The sequence below is a fragment of the Natrix helvetica genome (assembly GCF_964273705.1).
Source record: "Natrix helvetica genome assembly, chromosome: 4".
In the NCBI taxonomy this organism is placed as follows: domain Eukaryota; kingdom Metazoa; phylum Chordata; class Lepidosauria; order Squamata; family Natricidae; genus Natrix; species Natrix helvetica.
In genome coordinates, this window is record NC_138550.1 from 33,161,012 (window position 1) to 33,179,666 (window position 18,655).

General features: G+C 43.4%; 2 protein-coding genes across 3 annotated transcripts in view; one reads left to right on the forward strand and one right to left on the reverse strand.

Annotated features, from left to right (window-relative positions):
• The window catches only part of LOC309391631 (filamin A-interacting protein 1-like), a gene marked incomplete at its 3' end in the record, with an annotated part of 75,350 nt that extends 67,770 nt beyond the window's left edge, over positions 1-7,580 (forward strand). The window contains exon 4 of the mRNA XM_081952303.1: positions 7,397-7,580. Within this exon, the coding sequence (XP_081808429.1) occupies positions 7,397-7,580 (184 nt within the window). The remainder of the gene's footprint in view (positions 1-7,396) is intronic.
• The window catches only part of CMSS1 (cms1 ribosomal small subunit homolog), a 169,527-nt gene that overhangs the window by 98,440 nt on the left and 52,432 nt on the right, over positions 1-18,655 (reverse strand). The gene's annotated exons all lie outside the window — the stretch shown is intronic.

Below are 18,655 nucleotides of genomic sequence, written 5' to 3' on the forward strand. Positions count from 1 at the left end.
AATGCTGGGGACAACCACCACTTGAGCGAGCGTCTCACTTCCGGAGTTAACCGAAGCGGTCGTAGAGAGTTGCTCAACATTCTCCTTTGGGCTGGTATTAAGGCCCACTGAAGGGGACGCAGATGCAGACGGGCCCAGGGGACTATCCCTATGCAGGATACCATCTTCCCCAGGAGGCGTGATAAGGTCAGGGTGGAAACGGACCTTTTTGTCCTGATCGACGTGATCAACTGAGTCAGACTGGCCAAGCGGTCTGGGGACAGGCGAACCCACCCTGACTCGGAATCTATCACTGTCCCTAGATGCAGGATCTGTCTGGATGGGGATAGGTGACTCTTGGGGAAATTCACGGAGAAACCTAGTGTCTGGAGCCATTGGATGGTCAGCTGGAGGTCTGCCCTGGCTCTGGGGAGGGACCCTGCCTGCACCAGGACGTCGTCCAGGTAACACTGGAGTCTGACTGGGATGGATCTCAGGTATGCGGCCAGGGCCGCCAGGACCTTGGTGAACGTCCGAGGGGCCGAGGCCAGGCCGAATGGTAGGGCCCGGTACTGATAGTGTCTGCGTTTGTGGGAAAACCTCAGGAATTGACGGTGAGACTGGAGGATGGGGATGTGAAGATAGGCCTCCGTCAGATCTACCGAGGCCATGAAATCCCCCTTTCGAATGCCCTGCAAGATTGACTTTAGGGAGGCCATCTTGAAGCGCCTGTAAACTAGATACTGATTCAGGCGCTTCAGGTCTAAAATCGCCCTCCAACCCCCCGAGGTCTTCGGGACTACAAAGAGATTTGAATAGTAGCCCCGTCCCCTCTCCGGCTCCGGAACGACCTCCACCGCTCTGATTTCCAGAAGGTGTGAGACGGTGAGGTCCATAAGATGGCGACGTTCCGGATCCCGGGACGGGGAGAATGTTCTGAAGCGTCTCGGAGGGTAGGAGAGGAACTCCAGTCTTAGGCCGTGGCGAATGGTCGCTCGGACCCACCCGTCTGATGTGATCTGGTCCCACTTGTCCGCGTACTGCGCCAGGCGGCCGCCTATGGGATGACTCGGATTTGAGTCATTTCCCTCTGCGGAAGGGACGGCCGCCCCCCCCGCGAAAGGGCCGCTTGGACTGGGACTGGTATCTGGAGCGATCCTGAAAACTTTGCCTGTTGTATGGCCTATCCTGTCTGTACTGCTGAAAACGGGGCTCCTGCTCCCTGTCATAAGATCTGAAGGAAGGCCTGCGATACGGGTGACTGCGTGTTTCGGCCTTCTTGGTGGAGGTGGGCATCACCTTTTTCTTGTCTTTATTCTCCACCAAGATTGGGTCTAGGGCAGACCCAAACAGATTGGGACCCGCGAATGGGGCAGCTATTAAATCCCATTTGGCTTTATTATCGATCTGCCAATTTCTAAGCCAAAGGAGTCGGCGAGCGGCCACGGAAGTAGCTAAGGCGCTGGAGCCGAACCGCATCGCATCCAGGGTTGCGTCGGCCGAATACTGGCAGGCCGCCATAATTTTAGTTAAATCCTGGTGGATGCGATCATCCTGGATCGGGATACGATCCTGGAGCTGGCGGAGCCACATAACGGTCGTGCGATTAAAATACGAGGCGGCAGCCGCCGCCCGCATTGCCCATGCGGAAGCCTTATAATTTTTCCGCAGGGTGAGCTCCGCCCTTTTATCCTCCGGCTTAAGCTTATCTGCGGCATCCCCCGAGACCACTGGGGAGGACGAGACCAGGGCAGCTATCGGTTGGTCTATGGCCGGAAGTTGGATGGCCTGAAGGAAGGCCTTCTCCATGTTATAAGCCCGCCTGTCATTGCTGCCAGGGGGGGAAAAATTTGAAGGCCTAGCCCACTGACTGGTGGCTACCTCCAGGAACAGCGGAGGAGCAGGGATCTCTTCTTTATTGGTGGCCGTGTTAGAGAACATCACCATATCCGGATCCCTGGGCGGGGGCACTGTGGGGTCCCCTGTGCCCACCTTAGTGGTCCTCCTGGCCTTCTTCAGTAGGGGCTTAAACATGGCCTGGATGAATAAGTTGGAGGAGGTGGGCTGATCAGTGGCTGCATCCTCTTCCTCAGAGAAACCCCAGTCGTCCTGACGACGGGCCTCTTCTCTGGAGGAGACCTCGCTCATGAGGGAAGGGGAAGAGGTTCTGGACCTGGTCCTACTGAAAGGAGTAATCCTACAATGCCGGGAAGGCCTGTCCCTTTGAGCTATTCCCTTGGAAATGGCTGCAGAGATTAATCTTTTAAGATTCTCAGGGAGGTGTTCTAGATCCTCCTCGTCCCAGTCAGAATCATAGCCCTGGGAACTATGATCCCTGTGAGGCCTCCTACCCCGTGAGGGACCTGCAGAGGGGCCTTCCAATGGGTCATCTCTATCCAAGCCCCCTGTCCCAGGGGAAGTTGGGGGAGGGGGTGAAGCCCCCCGTCCTTCACTCCTAACTGATCTGGCTGAAGAGGAAGATGGAGAAGAAGGGCTGAATCCCCTGTTGACAGAGGGGGAATGACAAGGGGCCTCCGACCTGGGGGATCTAGATCTAGGTCTGGGATCCCTGGCCCTCCTCTTCTCTGCTCTCTCAATGGCCTTTTCAATGGCTCTGGAACGCCTAAGCTCGTCCCTTTGCCTAGCCCTGGATGGTCTATCCTCGGCTGTAGGCCTAGAAGATCGAGGCCTAGCTGGGGCTGTGGGGCCTAACTCCCCTTCTGGGGCCTGGGCGGTTGCGGTTTGAGCGGCTTCAGAACGCGCTGCCATCGCCCCACTCACGTGCACGGATGAAGACTGTTTAAGAAGACAAAGTCCTTGTAGTCTCTGAGCCCGGCGCTGGGTTGGAGCAGCTCAGCTTGGGCCTGTGATGCCCCTTCGTTAAGGCCTATTTGTGTCAGGGCCTGCCACGTGTCCAAAATGGCCGCCGGCTTGAATTGCGGCCGTTTGTCTTCAGGCGGCCGCTAAAATGGCGCGCGCGCCGCCGCTTGCCTCCCCGGCCGTTCAGACGGCCAAACGACCCCACAATCGTAGCGCAGCTCTAAATTTCGTGCCGCCGGTCTTCACGCCCGGCAAAGGCCGCTGGCGCTCCGGTCTGTGCTCGCGCCGCCGCCGAGAGCACCACCGACTCGGGAGAGGCGACGCGGCCGAGTTAGGGGCTTGCCGGTCTTCACGCGCGGCAAAAAGGGGCCGCCGGCGCTGCGGCTTGAAGCAATGGGTCGTCGGGGGAGGAGTTGGGAGCTGTAAACCCCCCGGCACGCCCGAGACTCCAGGAATCAGCCGGGGGAAGAAAAAGCCCAGAATGGAAATTAGGTATGCGAGGAGAAAGTTTTACTCGGCTCTCCCTGCTGATCTGGGACAGAGGAAAATGTCCCACTGGGCACAGCTCCTTCTACTCTATGCTTTTTTTTTTAAATTTGAAATATCCAATTGTCCAAATGACTGTCCAATATAGTACTCACAATCACTGGGAACCAAAACTATAGTCTGAAGGACCTTCTTGACTGAGAGGAAACTGGGAGCCAACGGGAGAAGCCGAAGGCTAAGAAGTTTTCTCTCAGTCAAATGGACCAATCAGGCTGTAATAACCCTTCAGTGACCCCTCCCTCCACTCTACTGGAAAATTTGAGCGATTCCAGCACTTTGAGTTCATTGCCTTTCCACGGCCTTTTGAGATCACTGGATACATTGTATCCCCACCTTAATATATCAATGAAACAATTAATCTTATGAATGGAGACAAGAGTTTTCTGGCAATAAGTGTTACTGGCAGTCAGCAATGAGCAGTTGAAAGGAAAAGGAAGAGTCAGGGGTATTTTCCCATGGGATTTCTTCTAACTTCTTAGGGAATTTTGAGGGGGAACTTCTAACTTTGGGGAAGAGTCTAACTTTTTTGGGGGAAGTCCAAAATAAACTGCACACTTTGCTTCTGGTTGTTCATATCTCTAAATCATATACAAGACTCAAACTTTAAGCAAATGTATAGAATCACTATTTAATTAACTCTGGATGGCTTACAATAAAAATCACCAATTTAAAAAACCCAGTAAAGTGGGATGATCTGATAAACCAATATAAATCAAAAGAATCTTGAGAATAAAATACAACTACAGAAAGTCAGACGTAGGGAAACCTTCAAAGTGATGTAAAGGATGGGAAGTTTGGGACATTGTGAACTTCTGGGACCCTTTACATGACATTCTTTCAGAGCACACCCATTCTACCAGATGTTCAGGTATCGAGAACCCATAAGATGAAGGACTTTAAAGGTTACAACTAACACCCTATTTACACCTGGACGGTCATATAATCTGTACAGGCTCAAACCCATAGTCATATTTTGTCATGGTTGAGTTTAAGCCTGTCTGTCACATATAGATCTTTACAATCTCCAGGTACCACTATATATCTTTTAGTATTGCTTGTTCCATTGCTTTTAGATGTTCACAGGGAATATCATCATAAACTTCTTCTCGGCAGATGACCCTATCACTGGTTTCAATGGCTTTGGATAAGCTACTTATCCACTGTAAGAATAATCATCATCATCATCATCATCATCATCATCATCATCATAATCATCATAATCATCATAATCATAATCATAATCATAATCATAATCATAATAATAATAATAATAATAATAATAATAATAATAATAATAATAATAATATATTTATTTCTTAGCCGCACCCTCTCCCGAAGGACTCGGGGCGGCGTACAATGAAACATATGAAATAAATATGTGGACAAAACAAACATATAACAGAGACATATACCGAGACACACACAAGGAGGAGGTCGGCTGATAAATAAAAACAATTAAAATACAGTATTTAAAAACCCCTAGATAATTAAATATAATTAAAATACCCAGTTAAAAACCCGTCAGGAGCGATATGGTTAGATCAAAGTTGAGCCAGGCCAGCTGCTTGGAATAGGTGGGTCTTAAGCTTAATACGAAAGGAGCGGAGGTCAGAGGTATTCCTAATATCCGGAGGGAGGTCATTCCACAGGGCTGGGCCTGCCACAGAGAAGGCTCTACTCCTAGGCGCCGCCCCGCGACACTGTCTAGTGGATGGCACCTGGAGGAGGCCCTCTCTGTGCGAGCGAATTGGTCGCAGGGATGTATGGGGCAGAATACGATCCCGCAAGTAACTAGGTCCTGAGCCATGGAGCGCTTTAAAGATAGTTATCAAAACCTTGAAACGCACCCGATAGACCACAGGAAGCCAGTGCAGCTCGCGCAGGAACGGTGTCACATGGGAGTACCTAGTACTCCCCATAATTACCCGCGCGGCTGCGTTCTGGACCAACTGTAGCCTCCGGGTGCATTTCAAGGGAAGCCCCATGTAGAGAGCGTTACAGTAGTCCAAGCGAGACGTCACCAGCGCATGAGTGACTGTACGTAAGGCGTCCCGGTCCAGTAGGGGGCGCAATTGGTGCACCAGGCGAACCTGGTGGACCGCCCCCCTTGCCACGGCTGTCACATGGGCATCCAGGAGGACGCCCAAATTGCGCGCCCGCTCCACGGGGGCAAGTTGAATGCCCCCAATGGCCAATGATGGAATTAATTGGCTGAACCGGGGAGCTGGTACCCACAGCCACTCCGTCTTGGAGGGGTTGAGCTTGAGTCGGTTGTCATCCATCCAGATCCGTACGGCTTCCACACACCGGGACATCACTTTGATGGCCTCGTTGGGGTGGTTCGGGGTGGAAAAGTACAGCTGAGTATCATCAGCGTACAGATGGTATCCCACCCCGAAACCACGGATGATCTCACCCAGCGGCTTCATATATGTGTTGAACAGGAGTGGCGAGAGGACCGACCCCTGTGGCACCCCACAAGTAAGGGGGCGTAGGGTCGACCTCTCTTCTCCTGCCTCACACGCTGCGTCCGGTCAGAAAGGTAGGAGCTGAACCACCGCAAAACGGTGCCCCGGACCCCCAACCCCTCCAGCCGGCGCAGCAGGATACCATGGTCGATGGTATCAAAAGCCGCTGAGAGGTCTAATAGGACCAGGATAGAGGAACAACCTCTATCTCTGGCCCTCCAGAGATCATCCACCAACGCGACCAAGGCCGTCTCTGTGCTGTGACCGGGGCGGAAGCCGGACTGGCGCGGGTCTAGATAATCATTTTCCTCCAGATGTCGTGGAAACTGATAGGCCACCACACGCTCTACAACCTTCGCCAGAAAGGGAAGGTTGGAGACAGGACGATAATTGGCCAGCTCCAAAGGGTCCAGGGAAGGCTTCTTGAGCAAGGGTCTCACCACCGCCTCTTTCAAGGCGGCCGGGAGAGACCCCTCGCTCAGCGAAGCATTCACTAGGCCCAGGAGCCAGTCTCGTGTAACCTCCCAGGATGCCAGTACAAGCCAGGAGGGGCACGGGTCCAATAAACATGTGGTGGGTCGCAGTCGTCCACGCAATCTGTCCAAATCCTCGATGGCAACCAAGTCAAACTCCTCCCAGATCGATTCCTCAAGACTCGCCGTGGGCGTCTCCATTGGACCACTGACAGGAACCCAATCTCTCCGGATTTGAGCGATTTTATCCTGCAGATATTTACCAAATTCCTCTGCCCTGCCCTGTAGGGGGGCCTCCCGCAGCCTCCAGCTTGCCACAAGGTACGTCCTTAAATGGGCTCGTGCCTGTGTTCGATCAAATTCGGAGCGAGAGGATCTCCAACGACTCTCTAGACGTCTCTTGCGGCATTTCATCACCCTCAGCTCCTCGGTAAACCAAGGGGCTAGGGTGGATCGTTGCCGCCGGAGAGGCCGCAAAGGCGCCACCCGGTTCAAGGCCCCGGTAGTTGCATTATTCCACGCAACCACCAGGTCCTCTACCCGGGGGCGGGTCAAGGTTACAGGAGGTGGCCCAAGCTCCGTCTGGAACCTATCAGGTTCCATCAGGCACCTGGGGCGGAACCATCTGGAATGCAAAAGTCCAGGTCCATTATGTATGTAGTGTGGCCCAATCTAATAGGTCCACCTCCTTGATGGTAGTTAGCAGCACTGGCAAATCTAAAATAGTTGAAGTGATGACAAAGGACTGATGATGATATTGAGCACCAAATCACACCACAACTGCCCCAATACAAAAAAGAATCTACAGCACAATATCTTATGTATATCAATTATTTAATTAACTGGGATAGGTTGCCATGGTGACCATGAACAATGGCTGCTAATTTAAATATCACATTAGAAAAGATTGAAATCACCTAATACTATCAATCTCAGGGACTCAATTACTAATTCAATAGGAGGATTCTAGCAGTTCATTGAAAAAGGGATATCACACAGGAATAACAGTACAACTATGGGATTTCACAACTGCTCATCTGTAGCTAAGAGTCCAAGGATGCTCTTAACACTTCCTAGATGACAACTGCAACTTCTACCTACTGGCCTTAGGTTCATGGCTGATATCATACAGGAAATCTGTGCTGTCATATTTCTTAAAAAGGAACAACCCATAGGTCTCAGTAATGCCCTCCATATCAGCCACCTCATCCAGAATAAATTCCTGGATGAAGATTGCTTTGTAATAGACAAATCTCTGAGGATTCAGCGTCCTGACTCCGAAAATGAACTCTGAGGCAAGAAGAATTGGTTAAAAGTATTGAAGGCCAGAGCATTTGAAGAAACTGAAATGGACTTCTGTTTGGCATCAGCTGATACTGTGCTTCATTTTCTCAGAAAGTACAACACTTTCTGTATGTAAATACAGCAGCTTTCTCTAAATGACTGGTTTAAGTCTCATCATTCCCTATTACTATTTTGCTGATGGATTTAGCAGAGATGGATAAATTGATTACTTTGATTAAAAAACAACTGCTACTTTTATTTCTACTTGGAAACCACTTCTGGACTTTGCTTGAGGTGGGAAAAAAATGAAACTGATTTTGGGTTTTACTGATTAGATAGATCTGTTGTTGTAGAAATGGCTAGTTTATACTATTATGTAAAAGTAAAAAGTTGAGGTTAGATGTTACTTCTTATTTTACTGCACCAAAGGGAGTCCGCAGTCAATGTCTTTTCTTTCTTTTTCCTCTCTTCTCTATACTTTCCACTTCCCTTTTCCCTCCCCTAGTTTTACTTTTATTTGCTTTTGCATTTCTGTTTTTTATATGGTAAACTAATAAAAAGGATTAACATTGAGGGGTGGGGGGAATTAGGAAAAAAGTCCCATCATTCCCTATTACTATTTTGCATATTAACTGGGGATAATGGGATTTATAGTCTAACCTACCTGGAAAGTGCCAGATAGAAAAAGGCTAAATTCTGCACAGATGAAAGATTATGGGATAGGGCTAGAGAAGACTTATCTTAAAGGCTTAAATAATTATAGAGCTTGCAAGATTGGCACCTATGTGGCATTATACTGTAAAAAGTGGTTTCTGTGACTGATTTGGAGACGTCTAAGCTTTTTAAACAATTCTGTTTATATCTGAAGTCTCCATGGTGTGGAGCAATAATAAAAATTACACTTTATAGTATGCTCAGAATTAGCACTATGGTATTTTGAGAGGCATAGCAACGCTCAAATTCTAGAAGTCACATACTAAAAAAAATGCAAAGATACGACCCCTCACATAGCAAGAGGTAAAAATTAAAGAAAAATATCAAGGGAATATCCTTATGCATACCAGATTTTCTCACAATTCTAATGGAAGATAGAAAAATATTATTTTAAAAAGAACTGCATACTTTGAAAACAAGAATTAAACTTAAAAATATCTCTTAGACTGGCTAGGGAAATGCAATTGTCATATTCTCTATATCTTGGACAGTTGCTATCACCCTCTGCTACGTTTGCTTACTATCAGCTGCCATAGAAACGGGGAGGGTGGGAGCATGGTATTGGGGAAGGGAATTATATTGTACTGGAGGAGTCTTGTTCTCACCATCTTCTGCACATGCTGGTGGCTGATGTTTGGACTTGGTCAAGGCCAACCGTCTCGCATACCAACTTGATGAGGCTGTTTGAAGATGCACCCGACATGACACCTTAGGGTGTTGCAGATTGGACACTGGGTTGGGGAATTGGGGGGAGGGTGCTGGGTGAACGTTTGATATGTACATGTTCCTGCCTTTCTGTCTCAGATCTTGCTTTCCTTTTTGCTGCTTTCACTTCATATCTAGTACAAGTACTTTATCTCTATTCAAATGGAGTTGAGGTTTTTCTTTCTTGAATATTGAAGGAGGCATGCCTGACAGTTACACTTAATTCTCAATGTTGTGAGATCAGTGTCTATATTACATTGCTAAGAATAGCTTCCAGATAGAAAAAGTTCAGTCTAAGAATGTCAAAATGCATCATTTTTATAGCATATAATGAAAAGATAACACTTCTCCTTGCCTTCATAGTCTAATGTATACTAGTGTTTTCCCCAAAATAAGACCCAGTCTTATATTTTTTTGTCACAAAAAAAGCACCAGGTCTTATTTTCGGGGACTGTCTTCCATTGATTCACCTCGCCACAGTGGCACCAACAGCCCCACCCAGCAGGATCCTGCTTCCAGGCCACTTCTGCTGTGGCCCCTTGAGTTGGTCTTGTTGCTGCTTACACACGTCACCCTGCATCAACGCAGATTCTGTTATCATCTGCAGAGGCCTTTCCTGAAGGCCTCTGACAACTAAACAGAGGCCGGGGGTGAGATACACAAGAAACAACAATCAGCTGTAGAAGAAGTGAGCCCGCAAGCAAAGCCAGGTGTCGGTGTGTGCGAGGCCTGGCTGCAACTGTCCGAAGTTAAGTAGTAGGGCAGCTGCACCCCCAACCTCACCCTAGCTTAATTTTTACCCGTGCATCTGGCCCCACTCCATGCACCTGAGTAGGTGGCATCTTAACTAGGGCTTATTTTGAGGAAATGGCTTTTATTGGGTGCACATGTAAAAATCAAGCTAGGTCTTATTTTTGGGGAAACATGGAATCCTGGCACCACTGCCAACATTCATCTTTCCTACTGCATTTTTTAATTTAACTTTCCTACAGATAAGCCCATAAGGTGTTGTCTATAGAAGTTTTTTCCAAACAGGTGCTTCATAGATGTGCTGGACTACAATTTCATTAATTGCCATCCAGCACTAGAGTAATAATCTAACACATCCATAGGAAACCAAGGTACAATAGAATGCACTTTAAAAAAAACCTGCTTGTTGATTATGTAAACAGGTTGGATAAATGCTCATAGATATGTGTGTACAAATGCAATAGCCAATGCACCTAAGAGAAATTATGGGAAAAATTGATGAGATACCAAATTCATAAATATTTTGTGCAATGTTGATATCTCACAGCAAACTGATTAAAGACTCACAGCAGACTTAAAAACTCTGTTTCATAAGCTAAGACAAAATAAAATTCAGACATGTAAAGTGTGAAAAACTGGTTTATTAAATAAAATATTACATTGTCTATCATGAAATCAGTGCCAAACTAAAAAAAAAGATGAATAGAAAAATATTTTAAAATAATGGATAAATATGTGATTAACATTTTAATAATTGGAAATGACATTTTAAATATTTACTGGTTATGTTTAGAAAACAAAAACTAAGGTAAGATATGAAATTTCAAAAAATGCAAAGGAAATAGTCCATATTTTGTGACCTTGTTATTGAGCAAATCAGTCACTAAGTGAAAAATCACATGACCGTGCTTATAATTTTTACTTCAGGTTTCTTTTGTTTTACAGAATCACAACCCCTAACACTAGTGTGAACCCAAACAAAAGAAAAATTACCAGAACTCAATTCCCTTATAGCCCTTTTCCCTCACTACCCTGCTCTTGAAATGTTCACTCAGTGCTGGGATAACTACTGGTAGTTTTTAAAAAATTGCATTTATATTCATTGGAAAGGAAGGGATTACAAGAGAGTAAGGTGGCACATAATAGGCAATAAATATTGAAAGTAATATAGGTCAGGTATTTGCTTAGTGCGCCAACAACCTCAGTGGTGGATTAAGGCTCACTGGTGCCCTAAGCACTGGTAAATCTTGGTGCCCCGCTTCTTTGTACATATTGTACAAATCTTCATTGTTTTCTTTTCTTTCTGCTTAGCTATACAAAAGCCCTTTTATCTTTAAACTTATGATAACTGCATATGACAATTCTTCAACTTACAACCATTCATTTAGTGACTGTTTATATGTGATATTGGTCACATAACCAAAATTCTGGAGCTTGGCAACTGGTATGAATTTATGATGTTTGCAGCATCCTGGGGTCATGTGATTACCATTTGTGACTTTCCCAACCAATTTCCGACAAGCAAAGTCAAAGGGAGAAGGAATATTCTCTTAATGATTGTGTGATTCACTTAGCAACCATGGCAGAAAAAGTATTAAAATTGGGTATGACTCACTTAAAAACTTGCTTAGCAGTGAAAATTCTTTTCCCAATTGTAGTCATAAATTGAGGATGCCCATTTATGGAGTGTATACATAGATATGTTCTATGTCATAATTCAATGTCTAAACGCACACATATACGTATATATAAATAGTACAACTGAATACATTAGACTAACAACTAGACTAGACTAGAATTCTTTATTGGCAAGTGTGATTGGACCCGCAAGGAATTATAGCATCCAAGACAAATTAGATTTTTCTGTAGCTCTGTTTCAGAAATCTCCACGTTAAATCAATAAGTGACAAATAAAACCTTTACAAAACGTTGTAATGAGACTTGCTTCTGTCCAGAATTCTAGCCAGACACACCCTTCTATTAGAATATACTGCAAAGGAATGCAAGTCAGTCAGTTCCACCCTTCCATTCACTATCCCTTAGTTTTTCATATTTCTTTTTAGACATTCAACATATTATTTTGCTGGAGACAACAAAATATTCACAATCCTCATTGGCAGTTTTGAGGGCGGGGTTGCCCTGGTTTTATGTTTTGCAGCATGTAATTCAGGTCAAAACAAGATGAGCATAGCGAATGCTATCTGTCTTTTAGTTACATAATTTTATAGTACAGATAGTCCTCAGGTTATGATAGCAATTGAAACCAGGATTATAGTTACTAAGTGATTTGGCCGTAAAGTCGAAATTAAGCAGTTGTTATTTTAATTCCAGGACTGTGCAAGTCATTAAATGGAAGAGGTGCGCGTTCCAGGCAAGTTGTGTGAGGATGCCACCAAGTAGTGGTGGCAGGTGCTCTGAAGCACTGGTGGACTGTCAAAGGCATTGACAACCCATGTTAATATAAGGAGATAACGGGTATCCTTTCCTACCTGATCTCCGCTCTAAGGGATTTCTAATGTAACAATCTCACTACTTCAGGGCCATATTTCTTTTATCTCAAGAAGCGGGTGAAATTGCCTACAGAGTAACTTCAACTAAGCCAGAAAATCAGACAATTCTGTGTACCCAAAGCTTCGGTACATAAAGAGCAGGCATATCAGTAGATAATAAAGTTTCTCCTGTTCTCAAAATTGCCTGTCAGAATAAGTGCTGTTTCCACAGCATCTTTTACAGAAAATGCTGTAAAGAAAGCTAATGACATGTGAATACTGTTGACTTATTTAGTTAACATATACGTCCAGCAGATTCTAATTTAATGCACATTGAGCTATTGTTGAAGACTGCATTGTACTCAAATGCAATCATTTCCTTTCGGGTTTTGGCAACTTGTATGTATTACTTATGCTGAAGGCAATGTATTCCAAGTTGTGAAATGGATACCAGATCACTGTACATTTGACCTGTTTCATGGGTATCTTGTGATTTGTAGGTGAGTGAGCAAGACCCTCCACAAACACAAATTTATTCTATAGCATATCCCAGTGGGAGAGACTAAATATTTTAGCCACTACAGCATAAAGATAGGCTCAAGGAAGTGATGCACACAGACAAATGACTTCATGCTTGCATTTGAATAACAGACTATCACTTCATAGCATAACTTTCAACAGATGGTGGGAAAGCATACTCTTGTCAAAATCTCCATGATTCAAAGGTTTCCACAAAGATCCTGGTGCACAATGAAAGGTTAAAATAATGGCACAGAAACAATACATCTTTTAAATGTAAAAATAAATCAAAAAAATGAAAAAGTCAAAAAGAGTCAGAAGAACATTAGACATGCCCCAATAATCCAGCTTTCCTATATCTAAGCAAAATTGTCCAGCTATGCTGTTTCCAATACTGCAGATTCAGAAAAAGGTAATGGGAATTAACATTAATGTTGGCATGTCTGTGCTGAAGTAACCAAATGTTTTCCTAAATGTGATGCTATTAAATGGCTTAAACAATAATAAATTCAGAGATACATCCAATTTTAAATTTTAAATCACTGGCTTGTCTTCAGTCAGGAAATATATCTCTAACTGTAAAGGGCAGCTGCAAAGCCAGTCTGTGGAATTTAGTATTATCCAGCCCTCAATATATTCTGATAATTTTCCTGAAATAAAATATGTAAAGTATAGTAAACATGGGAATGCATCATACAACATCAGCTAAAATTCTGATGTACTGTGTCTATAACAAAGGAGTAATTGCAATCCATTTTTTCACTTTTTGCAAAAAAGCACTATGATCATGAATAAGAGTTTCTGAGTAAAATAAGAGAAGTGGCTTAAATACATATTTATTACCCTTTCAAGAGCACCTGAAAACAGGAAATTTTATTAGGTAGAACTTCTTATGTTATCCCACGTGCTCCATTCAGGTAAAGTACTAGACAGGCCATACAGTTAATCTTGAATTATCTTGTAAGTAACCATGAAGCACTGTGATCCACCCATGGTAATGCAAAATAAGCACACTTATTATACCCAAAAATTAAAATATCAGGAGTTGTTCTCATGCGTTTAATTAAATAAGCCAATGCACACTGCTTCTCACATTATTTGGGTTATCAATGCAAGCTTTGTTTGGATGCTTTCTCTTAAGATACATACAGCCAAGACACTGGTAAACCAAACTGCATATTATCATTGTCTGCATAAATCACAGATCTCACTTTGCTGTAATCCTTTACAGTGAGAAGCTGGAAAAAGGCCAAGTGAAAACATAATTTAAACACTAAATCAGTTACATTCCAAGGCATTTGCTTAGTGTTTAATAGTTTCTCAAGGGATGAGAAAATTACTAAAGTGCATTGTTTTGACATGAGACGGGGTGAGTCATTGCTTGTCACTATATTTTAGAAGTCTCCATATTTATTGTCTGAAATGAACTTTTTAAAAAAATTATCAGCACATCCATATAGACGGAGAAATGCATTTTAGACTAAATACATTTAGTCGAACTGTTACACTGAAGAAATGTTTCTTCATTGGGTGGGTTTGAGCAACTTTTCCCTTCAAATACTGCCAGATTCATTCCTGTTCCTTCAACTTGGCATACATCAATTTTATCAGATTGTAAATATATGAAGTGTACATTTGAAATAACTTGGGCAAATCCAAAGCATGAATATAAAATTAATGTAAAATTCACTTAAAGCCAGGAAAATGGAGCATATTGTATGCATGAATATAAAATTAATGTAAAATTCATTTAAAGCCAGGAAAATGGAGCATACTGTATATATTTACAATATATCTGTGTTATACTAAGAGCTATGGTCTGGATCATATTTTAATTTTGTTGTATGATTTTAAACCCACAGCTGTGGGGATGAAAATTTTGACTTAAAAATCCAACAAATTTATCTGGAAATCATTTTTTTAGTTTTTTGAAGGTGTAGCAGCAATGACAGTAAACACATTGTACAAAAATAATTTAGTAACAGTACAATGTATGCTATTATATTTTGAACATTGACATTATATCGCACATTTCATTATGAATTTTGTTCTAGCTTATTTCTTTTTCTCCAGGATATCATGAACAGCACAAACTAAATTGTTCAACATTATTATTTTACGGAATGATTTAAATGAGTCTTGTACAAGATAAAGATACAACAACATACAATTATCAAAGAGTAAATATTTTTGAAAGATAGCCTGGCTGGATATTGTGAGATATTTATTTTCTCTTTCTCTGAAGAATGTGGATAGTTATTTTGCTTGAGTTAAATAGATTATGTGACACTGTTGTTATTCAGCAGTGGGAGGCTGCTATGGCATCAATCTCACAGGTAGAATGTCCTGTTTTGGGACCACCAAACTGAACGATCAAATCACTTATTCTAAAAGAAAACAACATGGGTTTTATGAAACATTTAAAAAATGTTATCACTTATTCATAGCACTGCTTTTTGAGGTAGTTGCAGTAGAAGTTCTCATACACTGCAGTGTTGTTGTGACTTTCTAATGTGATAAATGTATATGCATAAACCCATCGCAAGAATTGCTCTACATGTTAATTAAACACTCTTTTAAGAAAATCTGCTAGAATTATTCTGCAGGCAAGTTAATCTGCAAGCCACATGGATGCAGGAAGTAGGGTGTGTTTATAGACCGCTGGTGGTAAGACATGGAAACAGTTGCAGTGAAATAAAATCCTCTCAACCCCTCTTAAATATGCCCTTGAAAAAATATGCCAGCCTGTCACCAAGATACCTTCTCAAAGTCCTGTTAGGATTAGATTAATTCAGGTTAGGTTATTACAGTAATTGTCCTAGAATTTCCATCACTAAACAATACAGTGATGAAATGTGATAACTCATTATTAACACATCAAGATTTAGTAGTACAAGAAGATGGGAAACTTAAGATATAGGAAAAAATTGACTGCAGAAGGATTTAGTTTTCAATAGTTTTCATATACACAATTAAGAAAAAGATTTAACATGGATAAAAGGTAGCTGAAATTAAACAAGATAGCAATCATATGCAGCTCACATTGAAAGCATTCCTGGAGAACTGATCCATTGGTTTCAGTAACTGGTGGAGATGAGCACAGTGCTGAGAGAATCTACCAACAGGCCCTCTGCTCACTTGGCCAAGTTGCTCCTCCAAGGCTTTATGAAGGGCCAGCAGCTTCTACCACAAGATGCAGAGCACATGATGAGCCTTCCTCCAGTTCTGCAAGCCCTCCAAACAGGTCTATGACAATTTGCCATGGTCAACTCACCACAGCTAACTTGCCACAGCTAACTTGCCACAGCCAACTTGCCACAGCTAACTTGCTGCAGGACAACTTGCCACAGCCATCTCGCCACAGGGCAACTCACTGTGAGACAAGATTTACGCTATTATCAAAGAAATGATGGAATAGAATCATTAAAGAAAGGATGCAAAGGGAGGGACACAATGAAATGTAATGGCAAAAATAGATTAATTTTTATTTATTTTAAATAATTAAATAGAATTGTTAAATTATCCTGCAGCAAGTTGCCCATGATGAATTGGCTGCAATGAGTTGGCCGTGACAAGTTGGCCAAGGTGAGTTGACCATAGTAAGTTGTTCCATTCCCCTCCAAATAGCATGCAGATGCCAGCTTTGCCTTGAGATTTGCAACTGACACCTTTTCTCTGGCTGATCTTGGTGCACTCTCAATGGTTGGGGGGCTATACCAGTGGAGAAAGATGGGACTCCTCTGCCACACCATTGCCCTGCTTCTCTTCCAGTTTCATCCTGCTTCTTCTTCCTTGACCACACCCGGCAAACAGACAAGGCTCTGCCACTTTGCCATGATTGCCACGCTTGTGATGGGCTGTACCCTCACCGAGCATCTGGATCCTGAGCCAGAAGCAGCGGGAAGAAGATGGCAAAGGTCACGGGAGACAGCAGCACCACAGTTGATGCAGTGGTTAGAATGCGGTATTGCAGGCAAACTCTGGCCACATCTGGAATTCAATCCTGACAAGACTCAAGGTTCTATCCTTCTGAGGCCGGTAAAATGAAGAACCAGATTATTGGAGGCAATATGCAAATGATGCTTCTTCATTGTAAACTGCCCAGAGAGTGCTTTAAAGTGTTATGAGGCAGTATATAAGCCTAAATGCTATTGCTATAGGTGGCAGAGTGCAAGGTGGCCAAAAAGGCAGAGATGTTGGGGAAATAGGCAGGAGGGAGTTGAAGCTGATGACACAACCAGGACTGCTGAAACTGACATTGGTAAAGAGTACAATCACATGATGTTTTGTTTAATGACTGCTTCACTTCATGACTGTTTTACTTAATTCCAGTCCCAATCAGGCTTGTAAGTTAAGGACAATCCGTTCCTTTCTGGGACTGAAATGTGATGCTCAGGTCACCAGAAATTATTATAAGTTGGGGGGGGGGGATTCTAGATACTGTGAATGTTTTGACATCACTAGTGTCCCCAGAAAAAAGGAAGGAGTCATTTTAGTCTCTAAGCCAGCGGTTTTCAACCTGTGGGTCAGGACCCCTTTGGGGGTCAAACGACCCTTTCACAGGGGTCGCCTAAGACCATCGGAAAATTGCAAAATTACAGTTATGAAGTAGCAACAAAAATAATTTTATGGTTGGGGGTCACCACAACATGAGGAACTTTATTAAAGGATCACGCAGTGGAAAGGTTGAGAACCACTGCTCTTACCTAAAGAAATCTAGCATTACTGTAGTATTTCAGCTGGGACCAAGATTTTTCCACATTTTTCTCTCCATTTCATAAGGAGTTAACCTCCTAAGCATATTAAATTTTAAGGCCACCAGAATATCATACTTCGGACCAACTCTTATCAGACATTACTGTAATAACATTCCCTACCAATTTATATTTCTGTTTTAGTGTATTTTGATAATGTGTTAAAGTTGGCCTTGCAAGCAATGTCTACATTTGGGATTTGATCTCTGAGTAAGATCTTTATCACTCATCTCTCCACTATACATGGATAACGCAAAGCTTCTCCATTTCCAATTTTCACAGATTCCACACTTTGAAGCAATAAGTTATCACTGGTATAATCATGACACTGAAGACATCCATTCATGCTCTGTCTTTGCCACCTGTTTTAGAATCGATTTTATAGTTTTAGACTATACAACTTTTCAGCATTACAATTTTGGGAGCAGCTGTGATCTTTTGGCAAAGACAGATGTAAAAATTTACACCTTATATTAACTTACTATCTAGTTTCATTCCATGGTATGGACAGAATTGCTTTCAAAAGGATTGAATCTTGTTCATGTTGATTTTTTTTGCTGACTGCACTTCTCACTACATTGAGTTGATTTAACTGACTGCTTGGCTTCTTATATATTGTGGCTGATGAACAAAATATATCAGTGATGGTGAACCTATGGCATGCGTGCCACAGGTGGCAGACGGATCCATTTCTTAGGTAGCAAGGCATTGCCCTATCAGCTCCAGCACACATGGACATGCTGGCCACCTGATTTCGGCCTTCATTTTTGGCTGTTTTTTGCCCTCCAGAGGCTTCCCTGAACCCTTTGGAGGGCAAAAAACAATGCAATGCGCAAACCAGAAGTTTGGGGACTTCTGGGTTGCTCGTAGGACCATTTTTCTCCCTCAGGAGGCTTCAGGAGGCTTCCCTGAAAAATGGCCCTAAGAGCAACCCGGAAGTTCAGGAATGTCCGGGGAGAGGACGCAGAGGATCATGCATGCCTGCGCAAGGGGGTCACACATGCATGTGCAGGGGGAGGGCACCCATGCACATGACCCCCTGCACTCCCCCTGCTTTTGGCACATGATGGCAAAAAGGTTAGCCATCACTGAAATATATCAAGCAAACAAGAGATTTCTGGTTCAGTATCTTGCAATTGATATTGATACATTTA